We start from the raw sequence: 26,399 nt of genomic DNA, 5'->3' as shown, positions 1-26,399 counted from the left end.
CAAAGGTGGGTGCATTTCCCACCCACAACATAGATGAAGTCCTCTCCTCGCCTTCTAGGGAAGCACTTGACACGTTCTATTGACCTTTTCTAATCTCCTATTGATTCCTCAGGAAGCTCCACCTGCTCGGGAGCCATTGGATTGGGTTTTCTGGGTTTACATCAGGGCTTTTTGCCTTTTCCTGGCATTTTTAGGAACCGGACAGGCAGGCTGAGCTGAGCGGATTTGGTCATTGCCAAGGAGATGCTGTGGGGTGCTTGGGCCTTGTTTTGACCCATGGGGTGAAACCAGTCCCTCTGCTTTGGGTTTCTGCTGTGCTGAAATCCCAGAGGAAGCCACAAGCTTGATGCTGGGCCCTTATGCATCCAGATAACCTGCAGGAGCACAGGACACCTCTCCCCGTGGGATGAGGGTGATGGGATCTCGCTCAGCTCTTGGTGAGGGCCTGGGGATAGGGTAGAAGAAATGCAGAGGTCCCTGTGTCTCAAACAGTGATGGTTCAGCCTGGGTGCAACCACCTCTGCAGGTCCCTTGCTTCAGAGCATCACTTGGTGAACCCCCTGCATGTTTCTTGCATTCATGAAGGCCATACACAGGGAGGGAGAGAAATTCCCACTATGGAGGATGAAGGAGATGCTCCAGGTCCCAGCAGCCCATGGGGATGGGATGGGCCCTTGGTTAGACCATGGCTAGGCGACACTTACACATTAATGTGCACTTAAACGGGGAAGTTAGATTGGATTTAAGGAGGAAGTTCTTTACTGTGAGGGTGCTGAGGCACTGGAATGGGTTGCCCGGGGAGGTTGTGAATGCTCCATCCCTGGCAGTGTTCAAAGCCAGGTTGGACAGAGCCTTGGGTGATATGGTTTAGTGGGAGGTGTCCCTGCCCATGGCAGGGGGGTTGGAACTGGGTGATCTTAAGGTCCTTTCCAACCCTAACTATTCTATGATTCTAATGTACCTGTAAGGTTTGCAGCGCCTTGGATCTGGTGCAGAGCAGCTCTGACACCTAACAGCATATGGGGCTGGTTTAAGAGATGGTTCCTTATAAAAACCAGAGCTGAGGATTAAGAAATCATGGAAGGGAAAAGCAGCCAAGTGTGTCCGAGACCTTGTGCCGGTGGCATTTCGGCAGGAGGTTCCTAAAGCAGCATCCCAGCTGTTCCTTGGAGGATGTGCGCTCCCCGATCCCCCTGAAGCCGTGCTGTGAAAGCAGAACAAAGGCGAGCAGGGTGGGTGGCGGTTTGGGGCCGGACCCTGTCAGCTCTGCTGGGTTTAAGCCCTTCAGGACCACAGCCCCGGTGGATGCTGCCGGCCCTGGAGCCGCGGGTGCCGGGCTGAGGGCTCTGCAGGGGGAAGATGCTCGGGGGCTTCCCCTCCCTGCGAACCCCGCTGCTGCCCCGGCACCACCACCCCAAAGGAGGCGGCTACGGGGTCCCCGTGCTGCGGGTCCAGGCACCGCCCAAGGGCCGCAGGGCCGAGGGAAAGGGGAGGGCAGCAGCTCAGCAGCCCCTTTGCATTCGCATCGCCGGGGTTTAACCCATCCCCACCTGGAAAATAATAGAATAGAAATCTGCCGTTAAAAAGGCCAATACCGGGCTAAGGGAAGGCGGGCGCTACCGGCAGCCGCGCCTGCAGCGAAGGGTCCGCACCTCCCGGCGCCCCCGGAAGCCGCTAAAGGGCTCGTCGCTGCGCAGCGTGCCCGGCCTCGCCTCCGCCCCTCCCGGCCGCTCCGCCTGCCGGGCCCCGCTGGGGAGCGCGTCTGGCGTTGTTCCGGCGGCCGCGTCCCGCCCTGCCCGGCGCGCCCCCGACCCCACCCCGCCGCCACCTCCCCGCCCGCCCCCGGGGCTGTGCGGGAGAGACAATAGAGCTGCGGGCTCCGGGGATGGGCGGCGAGGGCTGCGCGGCCCCGGGGGCTCTGCGCTAAGGGATGGGGCTGTAGCGGGCTCGGGGGGTGTTGGAGCGCACTTGGCTTGGAGCGGGGAGGAAGGCGGAGAATGGGGGGCGATGCCCCTTTCTGAGCCCATCCCGGCTCTGCGCTGCCCTGGCAGGGTGCGGGAGATGGCGGGGCTGCTGTGAAGAAAGTACCGGGGCTGGCCGGGGGTTGCGGAGCGGGACATGTTGCTGGTGCCCGGCTGATGCTCGCCGGGTGTCGGCTCTGCCGCTGAGGAGTCGGAGGACGGAGACGCGAGGCCACGGTGGAGGAAAATCCGCGGCTCCGGCTGGGAAACCATGGGGAGATGCAACGGGAGATGCACGCTGGTGGGATTCTGCTGCCTGCAGCTGGTAAGGCGAGGGGCCGCCCGCGCTCATCAGCATGCCGGGTCGCGCTTTGTGCGAACGCTGCTGTCACCGCTACCCGCGCCGTGTCGGCGGTGACCTTGCTGTGGGACCGGCTTGGGGATGCTTCACTGACACCCAAGCCCCCCCCTATACCCCAAGGAGATTTAACACTCAACGAGGAATGAGATGCCCCCCTCATCCCCTGCCTCAATCCGGCGCTGGCTGGAGTCACGGCTGGGGAGATGGATGGGAGCCGGTTCCCTGCGCTGTCAGCGCCTGAGGGATGCGTCTCCAGCAGGTGTGAGCTTTGTTTCCACCTGCATCCTCTTCCCTCCCTGTTCGCTGCCGCCGGCGCTTTCCCATCCTGGTCACTCCAAGGATGTTCCTTGGGGTGCTGCTCCCCCGAGCTGGATCCAAAGGGAAACTTGGAGCCACTGCCAGCACTTTGGAAACTCTCCTGCTTTCAAGCGGGACCCGTCTGCCCGCGGCGGGGGGATGCTGGGATGGTGGGAGCAGAGGGAAAGGAAGGGTTTAATGGGATTGTTGGCCTTCAGAAGCATTGGGTGCTGTGCTGGCTACTGCCTGGGGGTCAGTCCTCATCAGGCTGCCCACAGCGGAGCCAGCGATGGGAGCGCATGGGGTGTTTGGGGGGGGTTCCACTAAAACCAGGTTGTGATGGATTATCCCGGGTGGGTGGTTCAGTAACAGAGCATCAGCTCCCTACAACTTGCCTCGTGGCCATGCTGGGGCTCATCGTGGTGAGGAAGGAGATTGTGGAAAGGCAGGGTGGTCAGCCCTGGTGTCCCCAGGGATCGGGGATGATGGGGTGGATGGAGGCAGTGATGGAAAGCCTCCGGATGAGCTCCAGGGATGATGGTGTTATCTTGCTGACCCGTGCTTTCTTCCCGGCGTTGCTCTCGTTCATTCTCCATTCTTTGGAAGGCAGAGAGCGGGAGGGTCCCCACTCTTGGATGGGGGGCACTGGGCTTTCCTGGCGGGATGCAGGAATGCTCCAAGCCAGCCCTGAACCACAGGCTGAAGTCCTGCCATTCCCAGTGGGAATGCCCTCTTGTGTCCCCAGCCGTCCCCCTGGTTCAATCTGTAAAGCCTTGCTTTGCGCTTTGCTCGCCTTCCCCCTTAGGATAAACCTGATGGGTGTTTTCCGGGCGTGCAGGAGTTTCCTGGCTCTCGGTCACTTGTTGGTGTTTATTCCCTGCCATATCCCAGATCCAGGGGATTTTAACCTATTTATTGTAGGGGAAGAACTGAACCGAGTTGAGAGAGCAGAAACTTGGTGCTGCAGATGGGGGTCAGGCTTTGCTCTCCACCCCTTACCCCGTGTGTCCTGGTGCTGCCAGCATTCCCAAAGGCTTGGCTCCATAAATGCCCCTCGCCAGTGGCTCTCCCACCTCAGGCTCACCCCATCCTACAGCTCATCCCCTCCCAGCCTGTGGGATGCTCTCCCAGCTCCGGAGGCAGCAGCTTGCATCCCGCTGGCCATGGGGAGATGCTCTCTGCCCTCAGCACCCCATTCCACAGCAGTGGTACCCATGTGGTCCATGAGGAAAAGGTACCACTGGGTGCCCTGCCCAGGATGAGGGGCGTCAGCCCTGGGCTGAGCCATCAGGGTCCCCTTGGATACCAAGGCCAATATTCATCCTTGAGGTGACACGGTCGAGTTGTGCAGCCCAGGTGATGCTGAGGGCTGGGAGGGGATGATGGGGAGCAGGGATGATGCCTGACCCCGGCTCTCTGTGCTGTGGGGGGGGATGGCTGCCATGCTCCCAGTGCTCCCAGTGCCTGGGGTTGGACTGGTGTGTGCTGGGGGTGCCCCATTGCTGCAGGGTCACCTTGTGCCGACAGCCAGCACGCTGGTTGCCAGGCCTCATCAGCCTCGGTTTCCCTTAAGCAAAGCAGTGCGGGTGAGGAGCAGCCTGCCCTGGGTGACACCATCACCTCTGGCTGGTCCTCACTGCTGGGCCCCCTTCCTGCAGGCACCTTCCCGCTGCTCCCTGTGTGCCACCATGGAACCATTGGTTTCCCCAGTATTTGCAACCTGGGGATGCGCTCCTGGTCCCTTGTGTCCCCACGGGGGATGCTCATGGTGATAGAGGATGCTGCTGGTACCCACTGGGGGCCAGGTCCCCTGTGCTGGGTTGGAAAGGGCAGGTCTGGAGGGGCAGGACACTGCAGGCAGAGCCCAGCACAGCCCTTGGGGCAGTGATTGTGCCTGAACCAGGTTTGGGAAACCGGTGTTTGGGCCATGGCACGGAAGCTTTGGAGCATCCAAATATCCCATGTGCTCCTTGAGCACTCAGTGAAGCGATGCTGCACACAGAGTCACCATTCCCAAGGGATTGGATTTTGCCTCTCTTTTTTCCTTTGGGAAAACCCCAGGGATGCACTTGCCAGATGCCCACCAGCCCTGCCCCACATCAAGAGGAGCTGCTGGGAGATATTTGGGCAGATGAGGTGGGATGAAATCAAAACTCTCAGGTTTCTGCTGGTCCTTCCCAGCATTTGGGAAAGCCTGGGGGGGTCCGGGGGCTTTGGGAACCTTTCTCTGTGATGGGTGATGTTGGGAGGATTTATCTTTATGTGAAGATGAGAGCTGCTGAGGTGGTTGGATGGGAAATGGACCTGGGGGTGATACCACCCCACTACTGCAAGCATGGACATGGAGCCACAAGCCATGACTCTTGTTAACTCTGAAGTCTAATGGTGTTGGCTGCAGACCAGGACAGCTGTGCTGCTGCAGAGGGTTGTACCCAATCTTGTGGGCAGGTATATGGGATTCCAGGATGTGGGATGCTGGAAGCTGAGGTCAGGCTGGAGCCGGCCATCCCACTCAGTGATGCTCAGGTGGGCTCCTCCATGCCCCGGTGGTGCTCCCATCGCAGCACAGGGCTCCCTGGGGATGGGATGCAGCTCAGCTTTGCTCCGAACCAGGGCTCCTTTTCCTTCTTTGTTCCTCTCCTTCTCCTTTAATTGGCTGGGAAAGCAAAGCTCCATTGGCACCTCCTGCCTGGCTGAGCCTGCCGGGGTGGCAGTGTGTGGTGCCGTGCCGTGCCGTGCCATGCTATACCGTGCCATGCTGTACCACACCGGCACTGGCATCCTTCCCCCCGCAGCCTCCCAGGGTTGAGGTGCAGGGCGAGGGGCCACGGATCCATCCCACCTTGCTTCCCTGATCCATGGGCTTCACACAGGGCACTGAGAGCCTTTGGGATGTGAATTCCGCCCATCACCAAGCCCAGGGAAGGAGCTAACAGGGTCGGCCTAAGGAAGGATGCGCAAAGTCCATCCCTGTATCCCTGAAGCACCCATCAGCCCTGTGTGACATCCCCATCCCCGGCAGGACCCCACTGCACCGCTTCCTGACCCTGCTGTCCCCATCTCCCTGCTTTTGGCCTCCAGCTCTGGCACCTCCAACATCCACCGGCATCCTTTGTCCTCGCGCGGTTCCCACCGTGCCCCATTCCCAGCACAGGGATGACCTGAGGACAGCGGGGCCGGAGCTGCCCCTGACCGCATTCCCACTGCCGGGAAAGGGGAACAGAGCCCGGGATGAACTGTGCATGGGGGTTTTCAATTACACAATTAAATGCACAATTAGGTATAATTACCAGCACTCAGAAGGTGCGACTGTTCATAATCGGCATGTAATCTGCTGCAGTCACTGTTTATACTGCTCTGCTCCCTAATGATTATGGAAAGCTTTCACATTTGCATGGTTGCCATGGCAATGGGGGGCTGGCAGTGGCATAGGGATGGTGAGACCCTCGTATCCCTGCACCCCATCCCATGGGATGGGACACAATGAGTGCGGTGATGCCTCCGTTCCCAGGGATGCTGCGGGGTGGTGGGTGCTGGTGTGGAGGGATAGGGATGCTCCAGGGATGGGCAGCGCTGAGGATCTGGAGACGGCTCCAAGGTGGGAACTGTGTGTGTTGGAGGCATGAAAAACACCAACCCACCTCAGCACCAGCCTGGGTGACCAGCCCAAGAAGGGACCATGGGTTCGGGTGGCTGTGGAGCAGCTCCAGTGCCTAAAGGGGCTACAGGAAACCTGGAGAGGGGCTTCGGGCAAGGGCCTGTAGGGACAGGCCAAGGGGAATGGCTTTAACCTGCCCGAGGGGAGACTGAGATGAGCTCTTAGGCAGAAGCTCTTCCCTGTGAGGGTGCTGAGGCGCTGGCACAGGGTGCCCAGAGAAGCTGTGGCTGCCCCATCCCTGGCAGTGTTCAAGGCCAGGTTGGACACAGGGGCCTGGAGCAAGCTGCTCTAGTGGAAGGGGTCCCTGCCTGTGGCAGGGGGTTGGAGCTGGAGGAGCTTTAAGGTCCCTTCAACCCAAAGCAGGCTGGGGTCCTTTTATTCCATCCCAGTGGACGCGCATCCTCCATTGCAGCCGCATTATTCCCAGGCAGAGCTATAAAGGTTTATGGGCACGTTTGGGAAGCAGGAACGTTCCTGCTCGCAATTAAACCCGCGATTAAAGTGCAGTGCGTCTACATTTACAAGACCAGCAAACGTACACCCAAGAGCATTAACGCGAGTGGTTGGAGAACTTAAATCATTCCTGCCCGTTCCTGCCGGAGCTGGGAGCGATGGGCACTGGGAAATGAATGTCTCAGTTGTAGAGCAAATAAAGAGGATGAGCATGGCCTGATGGCGAAGCCACGAGAGCACGGCAAGGGAAGGTTGATGCATGATGTGATCAGCAAAGCCTAAAAGTAGGTGGCCTAATTGATGTCTGGGAAAAGGAGCCTCATCCAGCCAAACTTGATGCTGTTTCTTATCGAGCTGACTCGTTTGGCTGCTGAAAGGGCCTGAGCTGCCATAATAGTGTTTGGATGCTGGTAAGCAATTTGATGTGATCCCAGGTGGCTTTCTGTTAGGAGAAGAATTAGCACTATAAAAAATCAATGATGCTCGTTTCAGTAATGGGAAGAAAGAAGAGGAGGAATAAAACCAGCGCGGGAGGAAAGGTGTGGACTGAAGGGGGGGCAGTGAGCATCACCCCTGGGACCACAGCCCTGCCAGCAGGGTGTCCCATCCCAAAATACATCCCCAGGACCTCAGGAGGGGATTGGGAAAGGAGAGCTGAGGTTGGAGGATGCGGCAAAGCAGCGTCTTGAGGAGCTTGGTCTCTGCTGGTCCGTGGGATGACAGGGAGGGGGCTTGGGGATATCCTTATACAGAGGGAAGGAAATAGTCAGGAGCCCCCTGCAGCACCCCCCTAAGACCCTGATGTTCACATCAGCACCAGCCACACGTCCTCACAGCTCCTCAGCACCATGCAGGTTATTGGCTATTGATTGCTGCAGCGCCCAGCCAAGCCGATCAGTAGACAGGCAGGCGTCTTCAGACCCCTCTCATCCCAGCATTCCAGGCTGTATCCACATCCCTCATCCTCCCAGGGTGCCCTGTGATGTCCTTATCCCTATCACAGCATGGAGCTGGGGGCTGTATTTTGCCTCCAAGTGATGGAGCATTGGGGGTTGAGTGAGGAGATGTTCTTCCTGAATCCCAAGGGATGCTCGGAGGGGCTCAGGACAGGCCCCCGGGCATGGGGCTTCTTTCCTTCCCCCCATTTGAAAGCTGCTGTTTATTCCAATTGTCCAACTCTGGACATCACAGCCGGGAGAAGTGGGAAGGCAAAGGAGCAGCCCTGGTAGTGTTTAAATAGCGGAGGAGAATCCCCTCTACTCTGCTGTCACTGGAGTGGTGCATCTCTGCCCAGCACCTTGTCCCATCCCATAGGGACACCCAGGTACGAGCCCCAAGTGGGAAATGTCCCTGTTGGAAGCAGAGGCTGCTCCGGTTGGAGTGGAGGATGCTTGGCATCATCACAGAGGATGCTCAGGTGGGAGTCGAGGGTGCTCAGGGTGCTCACGCTTGGGGAGTGGATGGTGCTTGAAGTGAGCATGGAGGGTACTTGAGATGAGAGCGGAGGATGCTCCGGGTGAGCATGAAGGATGCTCCGAGCGGGATGGAGGATGCTCGCGCAGCACAGGGCGGGATGCTGACGCTAATGGGAGCCCCTGGGAAGCCCTGTCTGCTCCTGCTCCTGTGCAGTAATGGCTCAGATTGATGGTGAGGCCTTGGCTCCTGCCAGGAAATGTCACGCTCAGACTCCTTGTCCCGTCTCCCCCGGGCTCTCTCCCTGTACTCTCAATCCGTTTCTTTTCCGCCCTCTTTTGGCTCAGGAACCAGCCCTGTCCCCCTTACCCAGGGGCACAGCATCCCCATCTGCACCTCCAGGCCCCCCCCTGCTCCTGGCCCCTGCTGTCCCCTCCCTTGCTGCCACTTCCAGCCCATCACCACCCGGTTGCCAATTCCCTTTGGCAGCTGCCAGGGCTCTCGGGTGAATCCATCCTCTCCTGGCCCCTTTCTGTGGCATCTGGCACCGCTTTCCCTTGGCTCAGGGAGGAGGGGACACAGGCACCGGGGTGGCTCAGGGCTGGCACCGAGTCCCTGTGTATGGGGTGGCTGATGGGGTGCTCGGAGTGCAGCAAGGTTTGGGGGGTCTGGGGGTGCCTCTTTGCTCCCCAGGGCTGGAGATGGCTCTTGATGGGGCTTGTGGCAGGGTGGCACCTGTGTATTGGGGGTGGCATCCCCCTGGCATGGCACTGGGGCCACTAAGAGCCCCATGGTGCCGGAGGCAGGCTTTGGTGGGGATGATGCTGTGGGGCTCGTCCCCAAGGGCCGGGGGTCCTCATGCCCAGCCTGGCCATGGTCACATTCCCATCACTGAGGGACACCCAGGGTATCCCCTCACTTTCCCTTGGGAGGCACACGGAGCAGAGCCGGGAGGGATGGGGAAGCAGGATCAGCGCCGAGGTGAATGTCTGCCACCAGCAGAGATGGGGATGGAGCAGGGGGACATAGGGAGAGCCCCGTTGCCCCCAGGGGGGACCCACAGGGGAACTCCAGGAGGTGGTGGGAGCATCATTCCTGTGTCCAGGTCATGGGGTGTCCCACATGGGGACCCCAGGAGTCCTCCCAGCTCCTGTGTCCAGGCCATGGGAGCTGCAGGGTTGGGTTTTCCCCAGAGATTTTGAGATGGAAATCTTCATCCCTCCTGTGGGTGCACCCAAAAGGGGGGTGACTCAGAGCAGCACCCATCACCCAGCTGGCAAAGCCATCCCACGGGGTTATAGGGGGGAGAAAATACAAGGTTTGGGGGAAAATCCTGTTTTCCTTGATGTGGGCCTGGCCCTGATGCCACGGGGATGGGCTCACATCCCTGTTGGATGCAGGGTTTGGGATGCTTGGGGTGGCATCATCCCAGCTGTGTCATTGTCACCCCAGTGTCATTGAAGGATGTGGCCGAGTAGAGCAGGAAGGCCCCAGGGTGGGCACTGGGATGGATCCAATGCTCCCCATCTATCACCAAGCAACAAAAGCGGTGGTAAAATCAACCCCAAAACCCCCCTCCTGGCCGTGGTGGGGATAAAAGGAGGACAGAGCCATTAATACAAGTGGCTTTTATGGCTGTTGGAGGTGTCTCTGATGAGCTCCCGGCCACGTTGCTGCTGATGGATGCGTTAACAATGCACCGGTGGCCACAGCACACACTGAGAGGAGCCTGAGTAAATGCTCCTCAGGATGAATGGGAAGGTTTAACAGCTCCTTGGAATGGTTCAGAATATCCAGGTTTCTGGTTTTAGTGGGATGTCACATCCTTTTGAATGCTCCTGTTTGTGATAGTCTTGGGATGTGGGTGGATGGGGTGATGCAGCACCCGGATGCTCTGGTCCCCGGGCTGGACCATGATCCCGTTGCTGAAGCATCCTCTCACATGTGAAGTTCCACTCACATCCCTGGTCATGGTGACAGTGGTGGTAATGGAAGGAATTTAAGGAAAATACGGGATGGGATTGTTGTTAAATCCCTCAGCCGACAAGGAGCAGCAGTAAGGATGCCCTGTGCAGACCTTCGCTCCTTAAAGCACCCCGAAAAGCATCACAAGTGCGTGGGGAAATGGCCAAGTCCCTTCTGTGCTGCTCACTGCCAGCCCCAGCCACTTCCCACCACCCAAGGGAGGGGTTATATTCATCCCATGGGAATATTTACCCTTGCCTCAGCAGCACCCACGGGTGTCTCAAGCATCTTCTCCTTGCAGGGTGCTGAGGTGAGGAATGCATCCAGGCAGGAGGAGACCCCTGAACCCTCCATGAGGGCCATTATCCGATGGAGAGATAAGAATAAATCCCCAGTTCCCGAAGGAACTCTGGCCCATGGGGCAGATGAGCACAGACAACGGGAAGTGATGCCCATGGGCTGGGGATTCGCCCTGCGGAGAGGGAAACCCACTGGGTTTATCATAGAACCCCCTTTTGTGCTGGCAGCTCCCTCCTGAATCTCTCAAACCTTCGTGTCAGGGTGGGTTCATCCTCTCTTTGAAGGCCAAACAACCGGATAAGAGACACCCGCCCCCACAGGGCTCGCCGGGTGCCCCCCTGGGTACCAACCCCGGATGCAGGAGCATCCCCTCCTCCTCCAAACCCCTTCCATCTGAATCAATATTTGGGGAGCGCGTCTCGGTTTCGCCTCCCCACCGGCTGCTCCCGGCTGCTCCTTTGGCGGCAGCGGCGCTTCCAGGGATTCTTTGGGCTCCCTGGCTCATTAACGGGGTTGTTACCAGGCAGATTTCCTCACCCTTCCCAGCCGGCGGGTCGTGGGAGGAGGGAATGCCGGTTTCCATAGCGATGCGCTTGGCTTTAATCAGCCTTTCTTTCCTGCGAGAATTGATTACACAAAGTGTCACTAAATAAGTCAGTAAATTGGATTTCTATATCTCTCTATATATATCTGTATGTATTTCCCCCTCCTTTCCTCCCCCATGGGATTATATTAACGCTGTCTTTGAGGCATCATTTGAGATGTGGAGGAAAACACCTCTTGCTCCTCGCAGATGGCAGCTAAAGAACTTAGCGGGGAGAATTAGCATCGAAATTGCCTGAGGCTTAAGCCTTGGCCAAACAGCTCGGCCAGCGCGGGTGGATGGGGACATCTCGGTCAGGATCCATCCCCTCCCACCCTGCTTTTCCTGGAGCATCCGGCTCCTGCTCACTCCCATTCCTTGTCCAACCCCTGTGGATTCACCCGCATCATTTGTCATTCATGTGTCAGGCTCCCTGTATCTCTCCTGGTTCCCCGTTTCATTTGTCATATCTATGCACCCCCCAAATTTAAGCCAAAGATCCTCCACATTTAAGCACCAAGTCTGCAAAATTTAAGCCACAAACTCCCCCGATTTAAGCCCAAGATCTCCTAAAATGAAGCCCAAGATCTCCCATTGTTAAGTCTCAATCCCTCAAATTTAAACACAAGATCTCTCCACTTTAAGATCAAGATTTAAGCCCCACAACCTGCAGACTTAAGCCCAAGATCCCCCAAATTCATGCCCCAAACTCCCCAAATCTCACATGAAGACCACTTAAATTTAAGCCCAAGATCCTCAGATTTAAGCCAAAAATCCCACAAATTTAAACCCAAGGTCCCCAGATCTAAGCCCAAATTCTCCCAGGTTTCAGCCCAAGATTCCCAGCTCCAAGCCCCTTTCTCCACACAGAGCAGGGCAGGATCCCATGGGTGTCCTGCTGCAGCGCTGGTTCCTTCAAGCCTCCTTCTTCCCCCTCAGCCACAGGACAAGACATTGGGTGAGTGTTGGGGTTTCCATGGGCAGTGGGGGATATCCCCTTCCCCACTGCATCCCATGGGAAAACCGGCACCGGAGAGATGCAGCCAGTCCGGGTACCAGAGATGCTGTGCTGGGGTCAGGGATGCGGCTCCACTCAGCATCTCCAGGGAGAACTGTGGCTTAATTTAGCCTGATGGGGGTAACTCAGCCCGTATCCCATCTCTTCGAGCCAGCCCAGCAGTCCCAGCCCTGCACTGGTGGCTTTGGAGCAGCTCCCAACCCGTTGTCCTCAAGGCACAGCCATTCTCCAAGGCTTGGGATTCTGGTCTCCTCCACCATCCCTCCGTGCCTCAGTTTCCCCATTAGACCTACACTGATGGAGCTAACCAAGAGAGCAAATGCTCCCAGTGTGGTGCTGAGCGGGGCCAATGGGACTTGGGCCCAATTCCCAGGTAAACTGAGGCATGGCACAGCACCCGGGCAGTGCAGGATCAACCCTTCCCAGCCAGCACCAGAGACCTTGGGGCTTCAGCCTCTGACAGGCAATAGGGGAATTGAGCTGCTTGGATTTCCTTGGCTTCCCCTGGCATGGAAAAGTGACTCCCTTGCTGGGAGAGGAGGGAAAGCAGAAAGTCTCGTCTCAGCACTTATAGGACAGTGGACATAAGAGATGGAATCCTGGATGGAAGTTAAATGGATGTGGCATTGCGCTAGAGCTGAAGCAGCCTCCTCACGGGGTAAGCTGTGATGTTTGCTGGGAAAGATAACCCCTGTTGACATTCCTCCAGGGATAACAATCCCCTGCGGTCCTTGTTGGGGAGATCGGAGCCAGACAGAGCCAAATCCACTCAAAACTTCCAGGTTTGGGAGCAATGGGCCCAGCTCTAGTGGAAAGCGTTGGGGGTGGAACTGGATGAGCTTTCAGGTCTCTCCCAACCCAAGCCAGCCTGGGATTCAATGATTCCATGGTGATGATGGTTACTGTTATCCCCATTATCCACCCCCAAGCTGCATTTCCCAGCCCTCCTTGTAGGGAACCCCCAGGGATGGATGGAGCCAGGAGCTTGGAGGGGATGCAGCCATAGGGATGCAGGGAGTGACCTCGCACCCAGTCCATGGTGCGGGATGCCGGCGGCGGGCTCCTGGGGTGCAGCGTCTAGACAAGCGCATCCAGCCGCCGTGTTCCCATGGCAACGCTGCCGGATGCAGGGAAATGAAATAAAGGGGAATGGGGGTGGGAAAACACAGGCGAGAGGAAGGAAAGCCCAGGGGGATGGGTGCTGGGGGGGGGTGATGGGGAGCTGTGGCAAGGAATCTCACCCCTCCACTACATCTCTGCCTGTGCCCCCAGCACTTGCAGCTGCATCCTGGAGATCTGGGCTGCTCCATGAGCTCCTAAATCCATTGGGAGTGGGGGAAAAGGGGCATTGCAAAGGCCAGAACCCCCCCCAAACCCACTGAGGTTGCAACAGCTGAGGAAGGTCCCAATTTGTGCCTCTTTCACCCTGCTTTTTGCTCATACTGCTTCGTCTCAGAGCATCTTCTAGGCCAGGGGCGGCATCCTGCTCATCTCCACCCCATAGCACAGAGCAATCAAGGCTCTGGCCCCTTTAATTTCTTTCTCTGTGATTTCACGAAGGCTTTTGCAAGTTGGAAGTAGGTCAAGAACTTGTTTCCAAGTCATTAACTGAAGTCCCCGGGTTCACAGCGGTGTTTGCACCTCCTTAATAGTCAATTCGCTCATTCCAATCGCAGCTGTTCCCCAAAGTGGAGCCGGGCGGAGCTGGGAATGGAACCACATGATGGAAACACCTCCAATGGCAAAGGGAAAATGAGCAAAATGCCGTAAACTGCCTCAAAATGAATGGTGGCAGAGCCTGCAATAGGGTGCTGAGGGTGGTGTGGTGCCTGTAGCAGGATGGGAGCTGGACTTGGCTGTTCCTCCTGGGGATGGGGGCAGGATCTGGGAGCCCCCGGAGCTTCGTTTGCCCAAGGATGCTCTTTACTGGATGAGCTCTAAGGTCCCTTCAACCCAACCCAGGCTGTGATGATTCTCTGGTTCTATGACCTGCTGCAAGGACATCCAGGCCTGGGCTATGGGAAACATCCCTCATGGGGACTAACAGCACCTGGCATCCCCTTAGGGCCGGATCCTGATTTCCAGCTCTGCTGGGGGGTGTTTTCTCCCTGAACCCCGGTACATTTTTGCCCCAAACTCCTAGAATGGGGCATTTCTGCCCCAATCCCCCAGGCTGGGCTCAGCAGCCGGGGCAGTGATGCTCCCGCAGTGTCTTCAGGCTGGATTCAAGGCAGAATAAACCCCCAAATCTCTTCAAAACGCAGCGAAATGAAAGGTTAAATCCCCGGCGAGCCTCGGGCATATGGTGTTCGGGAGGGAATCACCCGGGGAAGGATAATATCCCATCGGGGGGCACCGCTCCGCTCCTGCCAGGGGAGGGCAGAGGCTTTAGTTCAGCCCGATGCACAGATGCTGCAGGCAGGGGCAGCCGGGAGCATCCTGCCTGCGCTGCCTGCTCCGGCCCCGCTGACAGCGGGTAGAACTGCAGCCGCATGCTCGGGGCTCTTCAGGCTTTAGGGACAGTGTTTTCAGAGGGAAACATCCCCTTTTTTGTGTGTGTGTGGGGGGGGAATGGAGCCTTTTCCTGCCTGTTTTTGACTCTTTCCAGGAAAAATGAGGGGGGAACATCCCCTGCCCTTGCCTGGGTGGTTTGGTGAAGACATTCAGAAGGACAAGGGCAGGTTTGCTCCTGCCACATCCTAGGGAGCCAGGAGTTTCCATCCCCCCAAAAGGGATGTTTCCCCCCCCCCAAAAAAAAAAGGTGGGTGTTTTGCCCACATAGTAAAACTGTGCAAACCCCTAATTCTGCCCCCAAATGTCCCAGCTGAAGCCTGAGATGAGCCCTTGCTCATCCTCGAGGACACCGTGGTGTTTGCTCCTCATTTTGCCTCTCCTTGGGCTGAAGGATGTGGTTTGACCAGGCTCTTCCCAGCTTGTCCTGGCTCAATGGGCTGGAATTAAGGAGCCGTCCAGGTGCCATCCATCACTCCAGCTCCATGAGATGCTCTCAGAGTCCCTTCCCTCGCTTCGGAGACACACCGGTACCCAAAACCCAGCCTTCGCATCCAGCTCCTGCTGAGCAGCTCTGTCAACAGCCACCAGCTCGATGGATGGCTCTAACCCCCCGGGGTACCACATTCCCTGTTATCATCTATTATTTATATCCCTCAATTTAAAGGATTTACAGCCCCGTTGTTATTTCCAAAGGCTGTTTCCTCAGAGAGTTTAAATAGTGTGGAAGTGAATTAAGCTCAATGCAAACAGCCTCAGTCACGGCACCACGGACCCGGCGGCTGCTCTGTGGCTTTCCATCACCTTCAATTGAGACTGGGGTCCTGCCAGCATGGATCCCAGTGATAGAGTAGGGAATGGGATCCAGCAGTCCTTGCCTTTGCTGAGAAGGCTCCTTAAGGGGAGACCTTAGAGCAGCTCCAGTGCCTGAAGGGGCTGCAGGAAACCTGGAGAGGGGCTTGGGACAAGGGATGGAGGGACAGGCCAAGGGGAATGGCTTTAACCTGCCCGAGGGGAGACTGAGCTGAGCTCTTAGGCAGAAGCTCTTCCCTGTGAGGGTGCTGAGGCGCTGGCACAGGGTGCCCAGAGAAGCTGTGGCTGTGCAAGGATGCTGCAGGGCCCTCATTTTCCTATGGGAGCTTCAGGAAGCGCCAGGATGGAGCTCCCCTGAGGCCAGCCCAGCTCGCTGTGTGCTGGTGAGCTCAGCAGGGGATGTGAAGCCCATTTTCTCTTGTGATTTGCAGGATAAGCTCCCAGTTCCCTGCCAGGATGAAGGGCCTTGCCCTGGGAGGGGAAACTGAGGCACGGTGCTGCAGGGAGGACCTGGGGCCCTGGAGGGTTTATTGGGTGAATCTGGGGCACCTCAAAGAGCGAGGAGATGGGGCTGGGCTCTCACAAAGGTAAATGTAAGAGTTGGTTTGGTTGCAAAGCTGCTGGAGACACGGATGCTGCAGCTCAGCCCTCAAGAGCCCTAAAAACTCCCTAAAACCCCCAAAGCCTCATCCAATCTCCATTTTTTACCATTGACAAATGCCCCAGTGCTCCCACATCACCTCTGCTACCACATCGCTTTGGGCTAATCCTGTAATTAAGAGTAATAGACCCTGAGCTGGTATAAATAGGGCTGTAAATAAGTGCTGAGGTAAAGGCAGGTTCCATCCGAAGCCACCGGCCCTGATTTTGTGCATTGTGTGATTTATTTAGCTGCATCAAGTCCTTATTTATGGATTATCAATGATAACAGCAATCAAACCCCAGTGGTGTTAAATGGGAGGGCTGGTACCCAGGGCATCGTGCATGAGCTGAGCAGGTTCACCCCTGGGCAGGCTGATTCCAGGGATAAACCCATCCCAAAGGGTGATCAAAACAGTGCCCAAGACCTGAGCAATGGGGACACTGAGGCATGGAGGGTGCTGGTGGGTACAAGCTGGTATCTCCTGCTTTCCCCTTCTAGCTCCAGATATTCCAAATAACCCCTCACTCCCCCCCATGTTTTCACCCCCCACCAGCCAAGGCATCACACGTATGTTTCAGCCCATTGCAACCAATTATCCATAGGAATTCCCATTCATTACCAGCTGCTCTTTGCCTCCAGCATCCCGGGATGCTGTGGTGACCGATGCTTTCATACCTGCCCCTTCCCATGCTCTCTTGCAGGTGGCAGCGCTGGAGAGGCAGATCTTTGATTTCCTGGGCTACCAATGGGCCCCCATCCTGGCTAATTTCCTACACATCATGGCCGTTATCCTGGGCATTTTTGGGACCATCCAGTACAGATCCAAATACCTCATGGTGGTAGGTACCACCGCGGATGCTGCTCCTGCGTGCAGCATCATCCCCCCTGGGGATGGCTCAGCCCCAGGTCCCGCCCTGTATCCAAAGCTGTGGGTCCCATGGGATCCATTGAGCAGGTTGGAGGTGGGATGGAGCAGGGGGTGTCCATTGGGCATTCCCTGAGCTTCTCTCTTCCTGGCAGTACGCGGTGTGGCTGGTGCTGTGGGTCGGCTGGAACGCCTTCATCATCTGCTTTTACCTGGAGGTTGGACGCCTGTCACAGGTAAAGCTCCTCCTCTTCCTCCCCTTCCTTTCCTTGCCTCTCCTTCCCTCCCATGGCTATTAAAGTAGAGCTCGTGCATGGAAAAGAGCAAAACTTCATGTAGTGAAAACTCCATGTAATGATGCATCATTAGGTGATTTGAGCATCCCCAGCCCGCAGTTGGGGTACCCATGCTGAGGATGCACCCTGCTCTGAGGATGCCATCCCAGAGGGCTCAGGACATAGGTCCCAGCTGCCCACAGTGGGGAGAAGGGCTTTTTGGGGGACTTGATGGATGAAACCATCTTCCCATGTGGCTCCAGGACACTTGAGGCTGTTTTAGCAAGCAGAAACATGGGATTTCTGCACCATGCTGGAGGGACGGTCCCATGGTTCTGCCTCTCAAGCAGCAGGTCGAGGAAGGGGATTCTCTCCCTCTGGTGTATGGACACCAGCATAGGAGGAAGCCACAAACCCTGGGTGCTGGCTGCAGGCTAGGGAGATGCCCTGTACTGTGCTAGCACGCTCTGGGTCTCACGGAGCTTCCTTGGCTTGGAAAACCCCATTTTCTACCCAACCCCTCTGCAAAGCCCCTGAGCTCCACGCTCTGTGCCTCCTCCTGCGCTCCCCTCCCGCAGGACCGAGACTTCATCATGACCTTCAATACCTCACTGCACCGCTCGTGGTGGATGGAGAACGGGCCGGGCTGCCTGGTGACGCCGGTGCTCAACTCCAACCTGGCGCCCGAGGACCATCACGTCATCACGGTCAGCGGCTGCCTGCTCGACTACCAGTACATCGAGGTGGTGAGCAGCGCCACACAGATCTTCCTGGCGGTGAGCACTGCTCCTTTCCTCCTCATCCCCAATCCCAAATCGTGCAGTGGGAGAAGGGGGTGACGGCAGGGACCGGGATGGGCAGAGCTGGAGATGTCCCACTGTGCCGTCGTGCATCGGTGCCTGTTTATAGCATCGAGGGCAATGAGCCCATGAGAGCACCCCAGGGTGCTGCTCACCCTAAAGCCTGTCAGGCTGTGGGCTGGGTGCTGCAGGGATTGGGGAGCTCTCGGTGTAATCCACACAGAGGTGTTGCTGGAGGATGAGCCCCTGGGATGCGCTGCTTGGCACAAGGGGTGGTCCCCGCATCTCAGGGGCTGTCTCGTCCCATGGGGAGGTGGGAAGGGGACGCACCTGGATGCAAAACTCCTCTGGAGCCTTGGGGGCTGCAAGGAAATAAAGCTTGAAAGGGAATTGGGGTCCAGAGCAGCTGCCGTGCACCCACCAGGCTCTGCATGGGGCTCAGCACCCATCCTGGGCCATCACCCTTGTTCCCATAGCGCAGATGAAACCATCCAGTCTTGTTGCATCCCAAACCAGCACCCACTGGAGATGGGCTCCAGCACCACTATCCCAGAGAAGGCACTGATCCTACCCAGGATGCTCCCAGTGCCCTTGGGATGCTCCAGGCATCCCCTCGCAGCACCAGGCTCCATGCTGGTTCATTGCCCATCACCCCAGTGACCGACTGCTTCTGTTTTGCAGCTCTTTGGCTTTGTCTATGCCTGCTACGTCAGCAAAGTGTTCCTGGAGGAAGAAGACAGCTGTAAGTGCTCCTGATACCTGTCATGGGGTGGGAGAGCTGCAGAACAGCCTCTGATGACACCAACCAGGGTCTTGCTGGGGTGGCAGCTCCCAGCCAGGGATGGGGAATGATGCCTGGGTCACAGGTGAAGGAATACCTTTAGTTGGGGGTTTTGCCCCATTTTCCCATCCCCATTGAGGCAGATGGGCTGGGGTGTGATGTGCCACCCTGTGCCACCAGTGCAGTCCCCCTCCTCAGCCTTGGGAAGGGTGCTGCACCATGGCCAGGGCTGGCAGAGGACAGGGCTGGGGATGCTGAGCCCTGAGCTGCTGCATCTCCCATGGGACTGGGTGCAGGAATGGGACCAGTTTCATCCAATGAATGGGGCTGGGTTTTGGCCCCACAGCAGCCCATGAAGAGGCTGAGATGGTGCCCAGTCTCCCAAGTCCAGGTCCCACTGAAGCCAGGAAGCTCACCCCTATAGTGTGGCCAGGTTTGGGTTCAGCATCCCTCTCACTGCTCCTCACTGACCCAAATTCAGAGCATCTCCTCCAGGTCCCTGCTCTAGTGTGGCAGGGGCAGGGAATTGCCCTTGCTGCAAAGATCCACCACAGTGCTTTGATATGTTCATGGTAGATGCTCCTCCTGGTGTGGATCTGGTGCCAGGGCACTGTGGGAGAGCCTTGCTCCCATCTCCATCCATTGCCTGCCAACCCCTTTGAGAGCCACCTGGGGCTCAGGGACAAGGGAATGGGTGTCCCCAGCCAGCATCCCCATGGATAGCATCACCCAAACAGGTTTCACCCAAAACAGGGAGGGAATCAGCAATTTAAGATCGTTACAGGCTGATTTTCATAGGAACTACATTGTGCTTTCCAATCCGATCCCAGCAAACCCCCGTCCGGAAGCACTGAGCACCCCAATTAACCAGGCTGTGAAGGCTGGAGCCATCCAACCACATTAAATGCTCATCTGCTGTTAATGAATTCCTGCCAGCTGGCAGCTCCCAGCAGCCACCACAGGCAGGGATGCTCCGCAATGGCCCCTATGGCAAAAGCCACCCCAGCATCCAGCTCCTGCCTTGGAATCAGGATGGTGCCACAGAGCCAGGGATGCTCCCAGCCCATCCCACGTGATGCCGGCGTGCAGCATCCCCATGTTTTCCGCCTGCTGGGAACCAGCGTAGTGGAAAAGGAAAATCTCCATGTGAAAGTGGCCACTGCCAGCGGGAATAACTTGTTTCTGTATCCAAGAAGCTGGCACAAAGGTTTATCCAGTGCCGCCGGTTTTGGAGCGTGTTTGCATTCAAACAGCTCCTGCGTTCGATACACTTTTAATATTAATGCTGCTGGAGCCCAGGATTCAAATGCACATTTTCAATGGAATATCATATTAGGTTTGGAAATGGATGGATGGATGGATGGATGGATGGATGGATGGATGGATGGATGGATGGATGGATGGATGGATGGATGGTGTCGAAACCGAGAGCGGGCTGAATACTGAGTCAGGAAGATCAGTTTGCTTCCCCTTTTGAGCACGCTGCTGTTTAATGGACACCCCTGTGCGAACCCACCCAGCTCATTGCTCCATGGGGATGAATGGATTGGGTTTGGAGAGATGGGTTGTGCTGTGGCTCCTGCAGCAGCTCAGACACCACAGCCTGGGGGTGCTGGTGGAGGGTTCAGGTCTGGGGCCACATGGGGTGATTGGGGGAGATGTTGAGGTCCCCCCATAGTTCCCACTGCATCCAGCTATGGTGAAGGGATGGGATTTGCCACCAGGACTCCTCCAGTGAGTACCCAAGGGCTCGATAGGTGGTTGATGCAGGGCGAGGAGCCACCAGGCTGGAAATCGCACCAGGGAACATTGATCCATGGGTGTCTGCAATTCCCTAAATGACAGGCCTTAAAGGAGAGGTAATTCCCCCATAATTCTCCTTAAATGCCCACTCTGGAGGCAATGACAGGGTAATTTTGCCCACTTTGTCCAGCCTGCAATGCAAGAGCTGTTGTGATGAGAAAAGCCACAGGGATCTCTGCGTGTCAGTCCAGCTCCTTTCCTCTGCCTCTCAATGGCACTTCCCTGGGACACTGCTGAGGCCTGGAACGCTGCTGTGACCCAGGATACTGCGTGTCCCTGTGATGCTGCTCTGACCACAGCTGCTGCCAAGACCTGGGAAGCAGCACTTCCCTAGGATGCTGTGGGGACTGGGATGGTTCCATGACCTAGGATGGAAAAGAGAAGCTCCAGTGAGACCTTAGAGCAGCTCCAGTGCCTGAAGGGGCTGCAGGAAAGCTGGAGAGGGGCTTTGGACAAGGGCCTGTAGGGACAGGCCAAGGGGAATGGCTTTAACCTGCCAGAGGGGAGACTGAGATGAGCTCTTAGGCAGAAGCTCTTCCCTGTGAGGGTGCTGAGGCGCTGGCACAGGGTGCCCAGAGAAGCTGTGGCTGCCCCATCCCTGGCAGTGTTCAAGGCCAGGTTGGACGCAGGGGCTTGGAGCAAGCTGCTCTAGTGGAAGGGGTCCCTGCCTGTGGCAGGGGTTGGAGCTGGATGGGCTTTAAGGTCCCTTTAACACAAACCAGGCTGGGATTCAGTGATCCTGGGATGCTGCAGGGGCCCAGAACACCACTGCAGACTGGGATGTAGCATTCCCTGCTGCAAGTCAGGATGCTGCGTTACCCATGGGTGCTGTTGGTAGAGGGGGGGGAGGCAGGGAAATGTCCCCACCACCCTCCCCAGCTCACCTCGCTCCTCTGCCCCTCTCTCCAGTCGACTTCATTGGCGGGTTCGACTCCTACGGCTACCAGGCACCACAGAAGACATCACACCTACAGCTACAGCCACTCTACACGTGAGTCTGTGCCGGGCTGGGAAGCCTTGGGGATGCTCTGGGATGCTCTGGGATGCAGGAGCGCCTCCAAGGTCCCTCATTGCACCATCATAACCCAAAAGATGTGGGTCTGCATCCTCCTTGCCTCACCATAAAGACCAGAGTCTCCATCAGGGCTGGGCTTGGGCAGTTTTAGTTCATGCTCCTGTTTGCTGCTTTGTGTTTGCTGAGCCCCACAGGCAGCTCTGCAGATAAGTGAGCTCCCTGTTCTCTGCTCCCTTCCCCATTAAGCTTAACCAGATAAAGGCTGAAACGAGATAAGGCTGTGAAATCCAAAGGGATTTGCCTCCTGTTGGGTGCCAGGAATTAATTATATCCAAAGCCTTCTATGCAAACTCAAGGGCAGTGCCTACAGTGAGAGAGCTGTGGTGGAACAAATGCATCTGTGATGCTGTTCAGGCCTCCCTGCACCTTTGGGCACACACAGGCTCTCATGCGCCCACCCCAGTGCATGGGTGAGCACCCATGGGTGCTGCACCCCACTGCATGGAGCTGGCCCTTCCCCACCACCACCACAGCCCTCCAGCGTGAGCAGGGCACGGTGGGGTGAGAGCTTCCCGGGATGGGGACATGGATGGTGTCACCCCGAGGGTGGCAGCACACACATGATGGGGATGGATGTGGGTGTCCTGCCCTCCCCGAGCCAGGTTCCCCAGTGATGCTCTTTATCGGATGGGCTTTAAGGGCCCTTCCAACCCACCCCAGGCTGGGTCTGTGATTCCATGCTTTGGGTCTCACCCCTAACACGTCTTCTCTTTCCCCCCCAGGTCCGGGTAACCTGCCCTGGATCCAGCCCCAGCCCAGCGTGGGAGCCAGAGGCCATAGGACCCCCTGAGAGTGAACTGCCCCACACCCAATGACACGACCCCCAGAATGGGGGGGGGAGGAACACGATGCCAAGACATCCATCTCCTCCCTGCACCTTGCAAGACCCCTGAGGATGGAGCCGGGAGCTGCACGTCCATCCAGCTGGGAAGCCTCTGAGCCCAAACCAGGCACCCACAGCAGGATGGGGAGTGAGGGGGCTTGATACAGGTGGACCCCCCTGCACTGTGTCCTCCCCCTCATGCTCCCAAAGCCTCGCCAGGATGGGACACGGTGACAAGCAGGGATGTGGCATCACCCACTGGACACCGTCGTCTTCTGTTTCTCCCAGCCTGGTTTTCCCTTGGAGCAGCAGCACCCTTCCCGGTGTTCCAGGAAGGAGGGGGCCGGAGCAGGGTTGGGGCAAAACCCAGCTGTTTTGGAGCAAACTGGGACCAGGGGTGGGGATGAACAGTGCTTTGGGAACAGGGACCACCTTCATTCTCCAGGGCTGGGACACTTGGCCCAAAATTCCAGGTCTGGGAGTCGGGCTGGCCCCCAAACCCAGGGGTTTTGCTCCCAGAAGGAATTTCCCAGCTCCCTGACTGCTTGGAACAGTGTCAGAGGGGTTCAATCCGGGATGATCCCCTTTGCCATCAGGAGCTGGATCCAGCTGTCAGCATCTTGCCTCAATTCCCCCCCCTGCCTGGGGACATGGGGGGGACACAGAGCCCACCGAATCCCCCTGCGAGACCCCCCCATCCCTCCCACCTTTTGGGGGGGGTCAAAGTTGGCAATACTGACGCTGCTTTGACACAGCCCCTTTCCGGCTGTTTTAACACATCTCATGAATGTTTGGGTTGGTTTTCTCCTTTTTAATTACTGGGTTTGGTTAATTTGTATTAATTTGAAGTGCCTGAGCAGTGGCTGAACATGACACCCCCCCCCCCCCCCGGCCGACACCGTGCCTTCAGCAGCGCTCTGCCCATCCCAGGGCACCCTGGGGCCTCGCAACCCACCCCGGTCCCTCCATCCCTGTGGGATCTTAGGGGCTAATCCACCCCATCAGGTCTGGCAGCAGAAGGAGGGCGACATCGGGGTGTGGGGAATGGTGATGTGGGAGAGGGGAATGGTCGAGATCCATTGGGAAGCGATTGCTTTGTGAATGGAGAGGAGCTGGGAAGTCTCAGAGGAAGCTGGAAGGAAAAGGAAGGTCCATGAAGCATCCCAGCTCCTCCCAACCTCCTCCTTCTCCTTTGCTTCTCGGAGGTGGGATGTGGTGTCTCCTGGCTCCAAGCCCACCCTTGGCACCTGTAAGCAGCAGGGGGTGGGGTGGGGTGAATTCTGCCTCCCAGGGGTTTGTCCTCCCCTCCAAGGGGTTATCTAGGGATATTTTTTGTGTTTCCCAAGAAGCAGCTGGGAAGCACCAACAGCCGAAGCTGCCCAGGCCCAAATCCCCCTGGATTTGGCTGCATCCCCCACCAGCCCTTCCATCGCCTCCAGCCAAGCTGCAAACTCTACAGGCAATAATTTTTCCACCCTTTCCCTTAGTTTTTCCAAGGAAAACAATGTTTTTCAGGCAACAGATTCCCCCCTATCCCCAAAACACATTCCCAGCCCCAAGCGCTGCCCAGCCCCGGTGACAACACCATCTCCGGGGTTGCTTTTCCTCTCCAGGACCAAGGATGCTCTCACTGACCTGCCGTGGGTTGGGATGCGGGATGCGATGGGGTGGGATGGGAGCAGTCACCCTCCTGCTCAAAACCCTTCTCCAAACCAGCAGGAAGCAGAAGGAAAAGCCTGGAATCATCCTAACTCATTCAGAGGAGCTGCCCTCCCTCCTGAGCTCGGGGGGAGCCAGGCACTGGTGCCGTGACCTTTTGGGTTTCCTTATTCCCCCCTTTTCTGTTGGCTTGTTTTTATACAGGACTGTATTTGTAATGTGAACGAGGATTTCTTTTCTATTCTGTAACTACGAAAGGCAAAGGAAGGTTTCAGCTGATGCTGTCCTGCTCTGGGGCATTTCCCTTCCTGCTGCACTTGAATCGATTAAAATCTGGTGGGTTTTTTACTTTTGGCCCCCTTTTTTCCCCTCCCTCTTAATGCTCCCACTCGCTCCTGCGGGCTCTTTAGCACCCAGCTTGTACCTGTAACCATGAGCTTCATTTTCTGGTGTCCCAGTGAGATTCCACCTTCTCCCTCGCTGCCCGGGTGGGTGATTTCCTCCCTGGTAGTAAAATAAGAGAAAAAGCTGGAATTTGGAACAGTAGAAAAGCAGAAAACACACGCGGGAGGGAAGGGGTGGATCCAGAGGGACCTGGACAGGCCGGAGAGGTGGGAGCATGGGAACATCATGGAGTTCAACGAGGCCAAGTGCAAGGTCCTTTCCCTGGGTCAGGGCAATCCCCAGCACAGCCACAGGCTGGGGAATGGATGGGGCAGCCTGAGGAGAAGGACGTGGGGTGTTGGTCAATGAGAAGCTCCCCATGACCCAGCTTCAGTGAGTGCTTCAGCCCAGAACCCCCCCATGTGCTGGGCTGCAGAGTGTGAGCAGCAGATCGGGGGGGGATCCTACCCCTCTGCTGAGCTCTGGGGAGATCCCCCCCTGCAGCCCTGATCCAGCTCTGGGGCAGCAGCACAAGAGGGACGTGGAGCTGTTGGAGCGAGGCCAGAGGAGGCCATGGAGATGCTGCGAGGGCTGGAGCAGCTCTGCTCTGGAGCCAGGCTGAGAGAGCTGGGCTGGGTCAGGCTGGGGAAGAGAAGGCTCCTGAAGGGGAGACCTGAGAGCAGCTCCAGTGCCTGAAGGGGCTGCAGGAACCCTGGAGAGGGGCTTTGGGCAAGGGCCTGTAGGGACAGGCCAAGGGGAATGGCTTTAACCTGCCAGAGGGGAGACTGAGATGAGCTCTTAGGCAGAAGCTCTTCCCTGTGAGGGTGCTGAGGCGCTGGCACAGGGTGCCCAGAGAAGCTGTGGCTGCCCCATCCCTGGCAGTGTTCAAGGCCAGGTTGGACACAGGGGCTTGGAGCAAGCTGCTCTAGTGGAAGGGGTCCCTGCCCGTGGCAGGGGTTGGAACTGGATGAGCTTTAAGGTCCCTTCCAACACAAACCATTCTGTGGTTCTATGATGATCCCCCACACCACATCTCATCCCAGCTTCTAATCATTAGAGCTCTGAAGCAAGAGGCTGATTAAGCTTTCCAGCTTGTTTGTTATCACTAAGTATATCAACACTGGATTTTCTCAACAGGCAATTACATGAGTAAGCCCTTTGGAAGCTTGCTGCCTTCTCAGTCCACATGACATCTTCTTGCAGTCCTCTAGCCTGATTGCGTTTTGTGAGGAGCTACCTCTTTCCACCAGCTCTGTGTATCTCATTTGCACTGCACCAGCTCTTCCTCAGCACTGGAAGATCGACAGGAAGGAAGCTCTGGGTTTCTCTTTACATCTCCAGAGCAAACAGGGCTGGAGAGCCTCAAGATCATCGGATCCTTCCCCTGCACAGAGCTATTCATTGGAATATGTATATGCAATGGAAAATGTATATTGTTACTGGGAACATACAGACTGCAGAGTCACAGGGCTGCAATCCTCATCAGGGTATGAGCAGTGGATTTGCAAGGGGTCAGTCAGCCAGAAGGTCTTCCTAGTCCCCAACCTCACTCCTCCTTTGCTTCCAGCTTCTCCAGATCTGATTTCTTGGCTTTGAGCTGTCCACTTTGCTCTTGTCATTGGTGACGCCGTGTTGCTGTTGCTGGGCTGTCACAGTGGCCTCCTGGGGCCCTGCCCAGGGCACAGCTATCTGCACGCTGCACCTTCAAGATGTGCTTCCTGTTTTGCTCCCAGTTAAAACAACACCCCAGCATGTTATCATGTATGGATGAGCATCACCCCCACTGCACACTCCTGTGCCTACACCGTTACATCTACAACCTCAGCTGAGCCCCCTGAGGCACACACGTTGGGATCCAGCTTTTAATTACTGCTTTGTAGATGAGGTTCTTCCCATGGTACCCATGGCCCAGTTAGGGCTGGATCTGCCCTGGGGCAGAGGGATGAGGGAGATGGGGA

The 26,399-nt window shown here is 57.1% G+C and overlaps 1 protein-coding gene and 1 long non-coding RNA gene across 2 annotated transcripts; one reads left to right on the top strand and one right to left on the bottom strand.

Moving 5' to 3' along the window:
* Positions 1 to 1,971: 1,971 nt before the first annotated feature.
* NKAIN1 (sodium/potassium transporting ATPase interacting 1) lies at positions 1,972 to 22,542 on the top strand. The gene is made up of 7 exons (XM_057397879.1): positions 1,972 to 2,286; positions 16,678 to 16,815; positions 16,997 to 17,077; positions 17,695 to 17,892; positions 18,598 to 18,658; positions 21,410 to 21,491; positions 22,298 to 22,542. The coding sequence occupies exons 1-7, from the start codon at positions 2,233 to 2,235 to the stop codon at positions 22,305 to 22,307; spliced, it is 624 nt and encodes a 207-aa protein (XP_057253862.1). The 5' UTR covers positions 1,972 to 2,232; the 3' UTR covers positions 22,308 to 22,542.
* Positions 22,543 to 23,194: 652 nt separating this feature from the next.
* LOC130593048 (uncharacterized) lies at positions 23,195 to 24,584 on the bottom strand. Its single transcript, XR_008970741.1, has 2 exons — positions 24,482 to 24,584; positions 23,195 to 23,530 (listed from the first exon to the last, which is right to left on the bottom strand). It is a non-coding gene; the product is annotated as an uncharacterized LOC130593048 (long non-coding RNA).
* Between the last annotated feature and the right edge of the window lie 1,815 nt (positions 24,585 to 26,399).

The sequence above is a fragment of the Pezoporus wallicus genome, unplaced genomic scaffold (assembly GCF_028554395.1).
Source record: "Pezoporus wallicus isolate ANWC-B61680 ecotype Strahan unplaced genomic scaffold, APGP_CSIRO_Pwel_v1 contig_10769, whole genome shotgun sequence".
Taxonomy (NCBI): Eukaryota; Metazoa; Chordata; class Aves; order Psittaciformes; family Psittacidae; genus Pezoporus; species Pezoporus wallicus.
The sequence above is the reverse complement of the archived record's forward strand: the minus strand, read 5'-3'. Positions and strand labels throughout refer to the sequence as shown.

Bases quoted from the DNA above. Each gene is read 5' to 3' on its own strand.
- NKAIN1 (XM_057397879.1), top strand. From the start codon at position 2,233: ATGGGGAGATGCAACGGGAGATGCACGCTGGTGGGATTCTGCTGCCTG. The intron at 16,816-16,996 runs GTAGGTACCACC...TCTTCCTGGCAG, and splicing joins GATCCAAATACCTCATGGTG to TACGCGGTGTGGCTGGTGCT. The intron at 17,893-18,597 runs GTGAGCACTGCT...TCTGTTTTGCAG, and splicing joins CCACACAGATCTTCCTGGCG to CTCTTTGGCTTTGTCTATGC.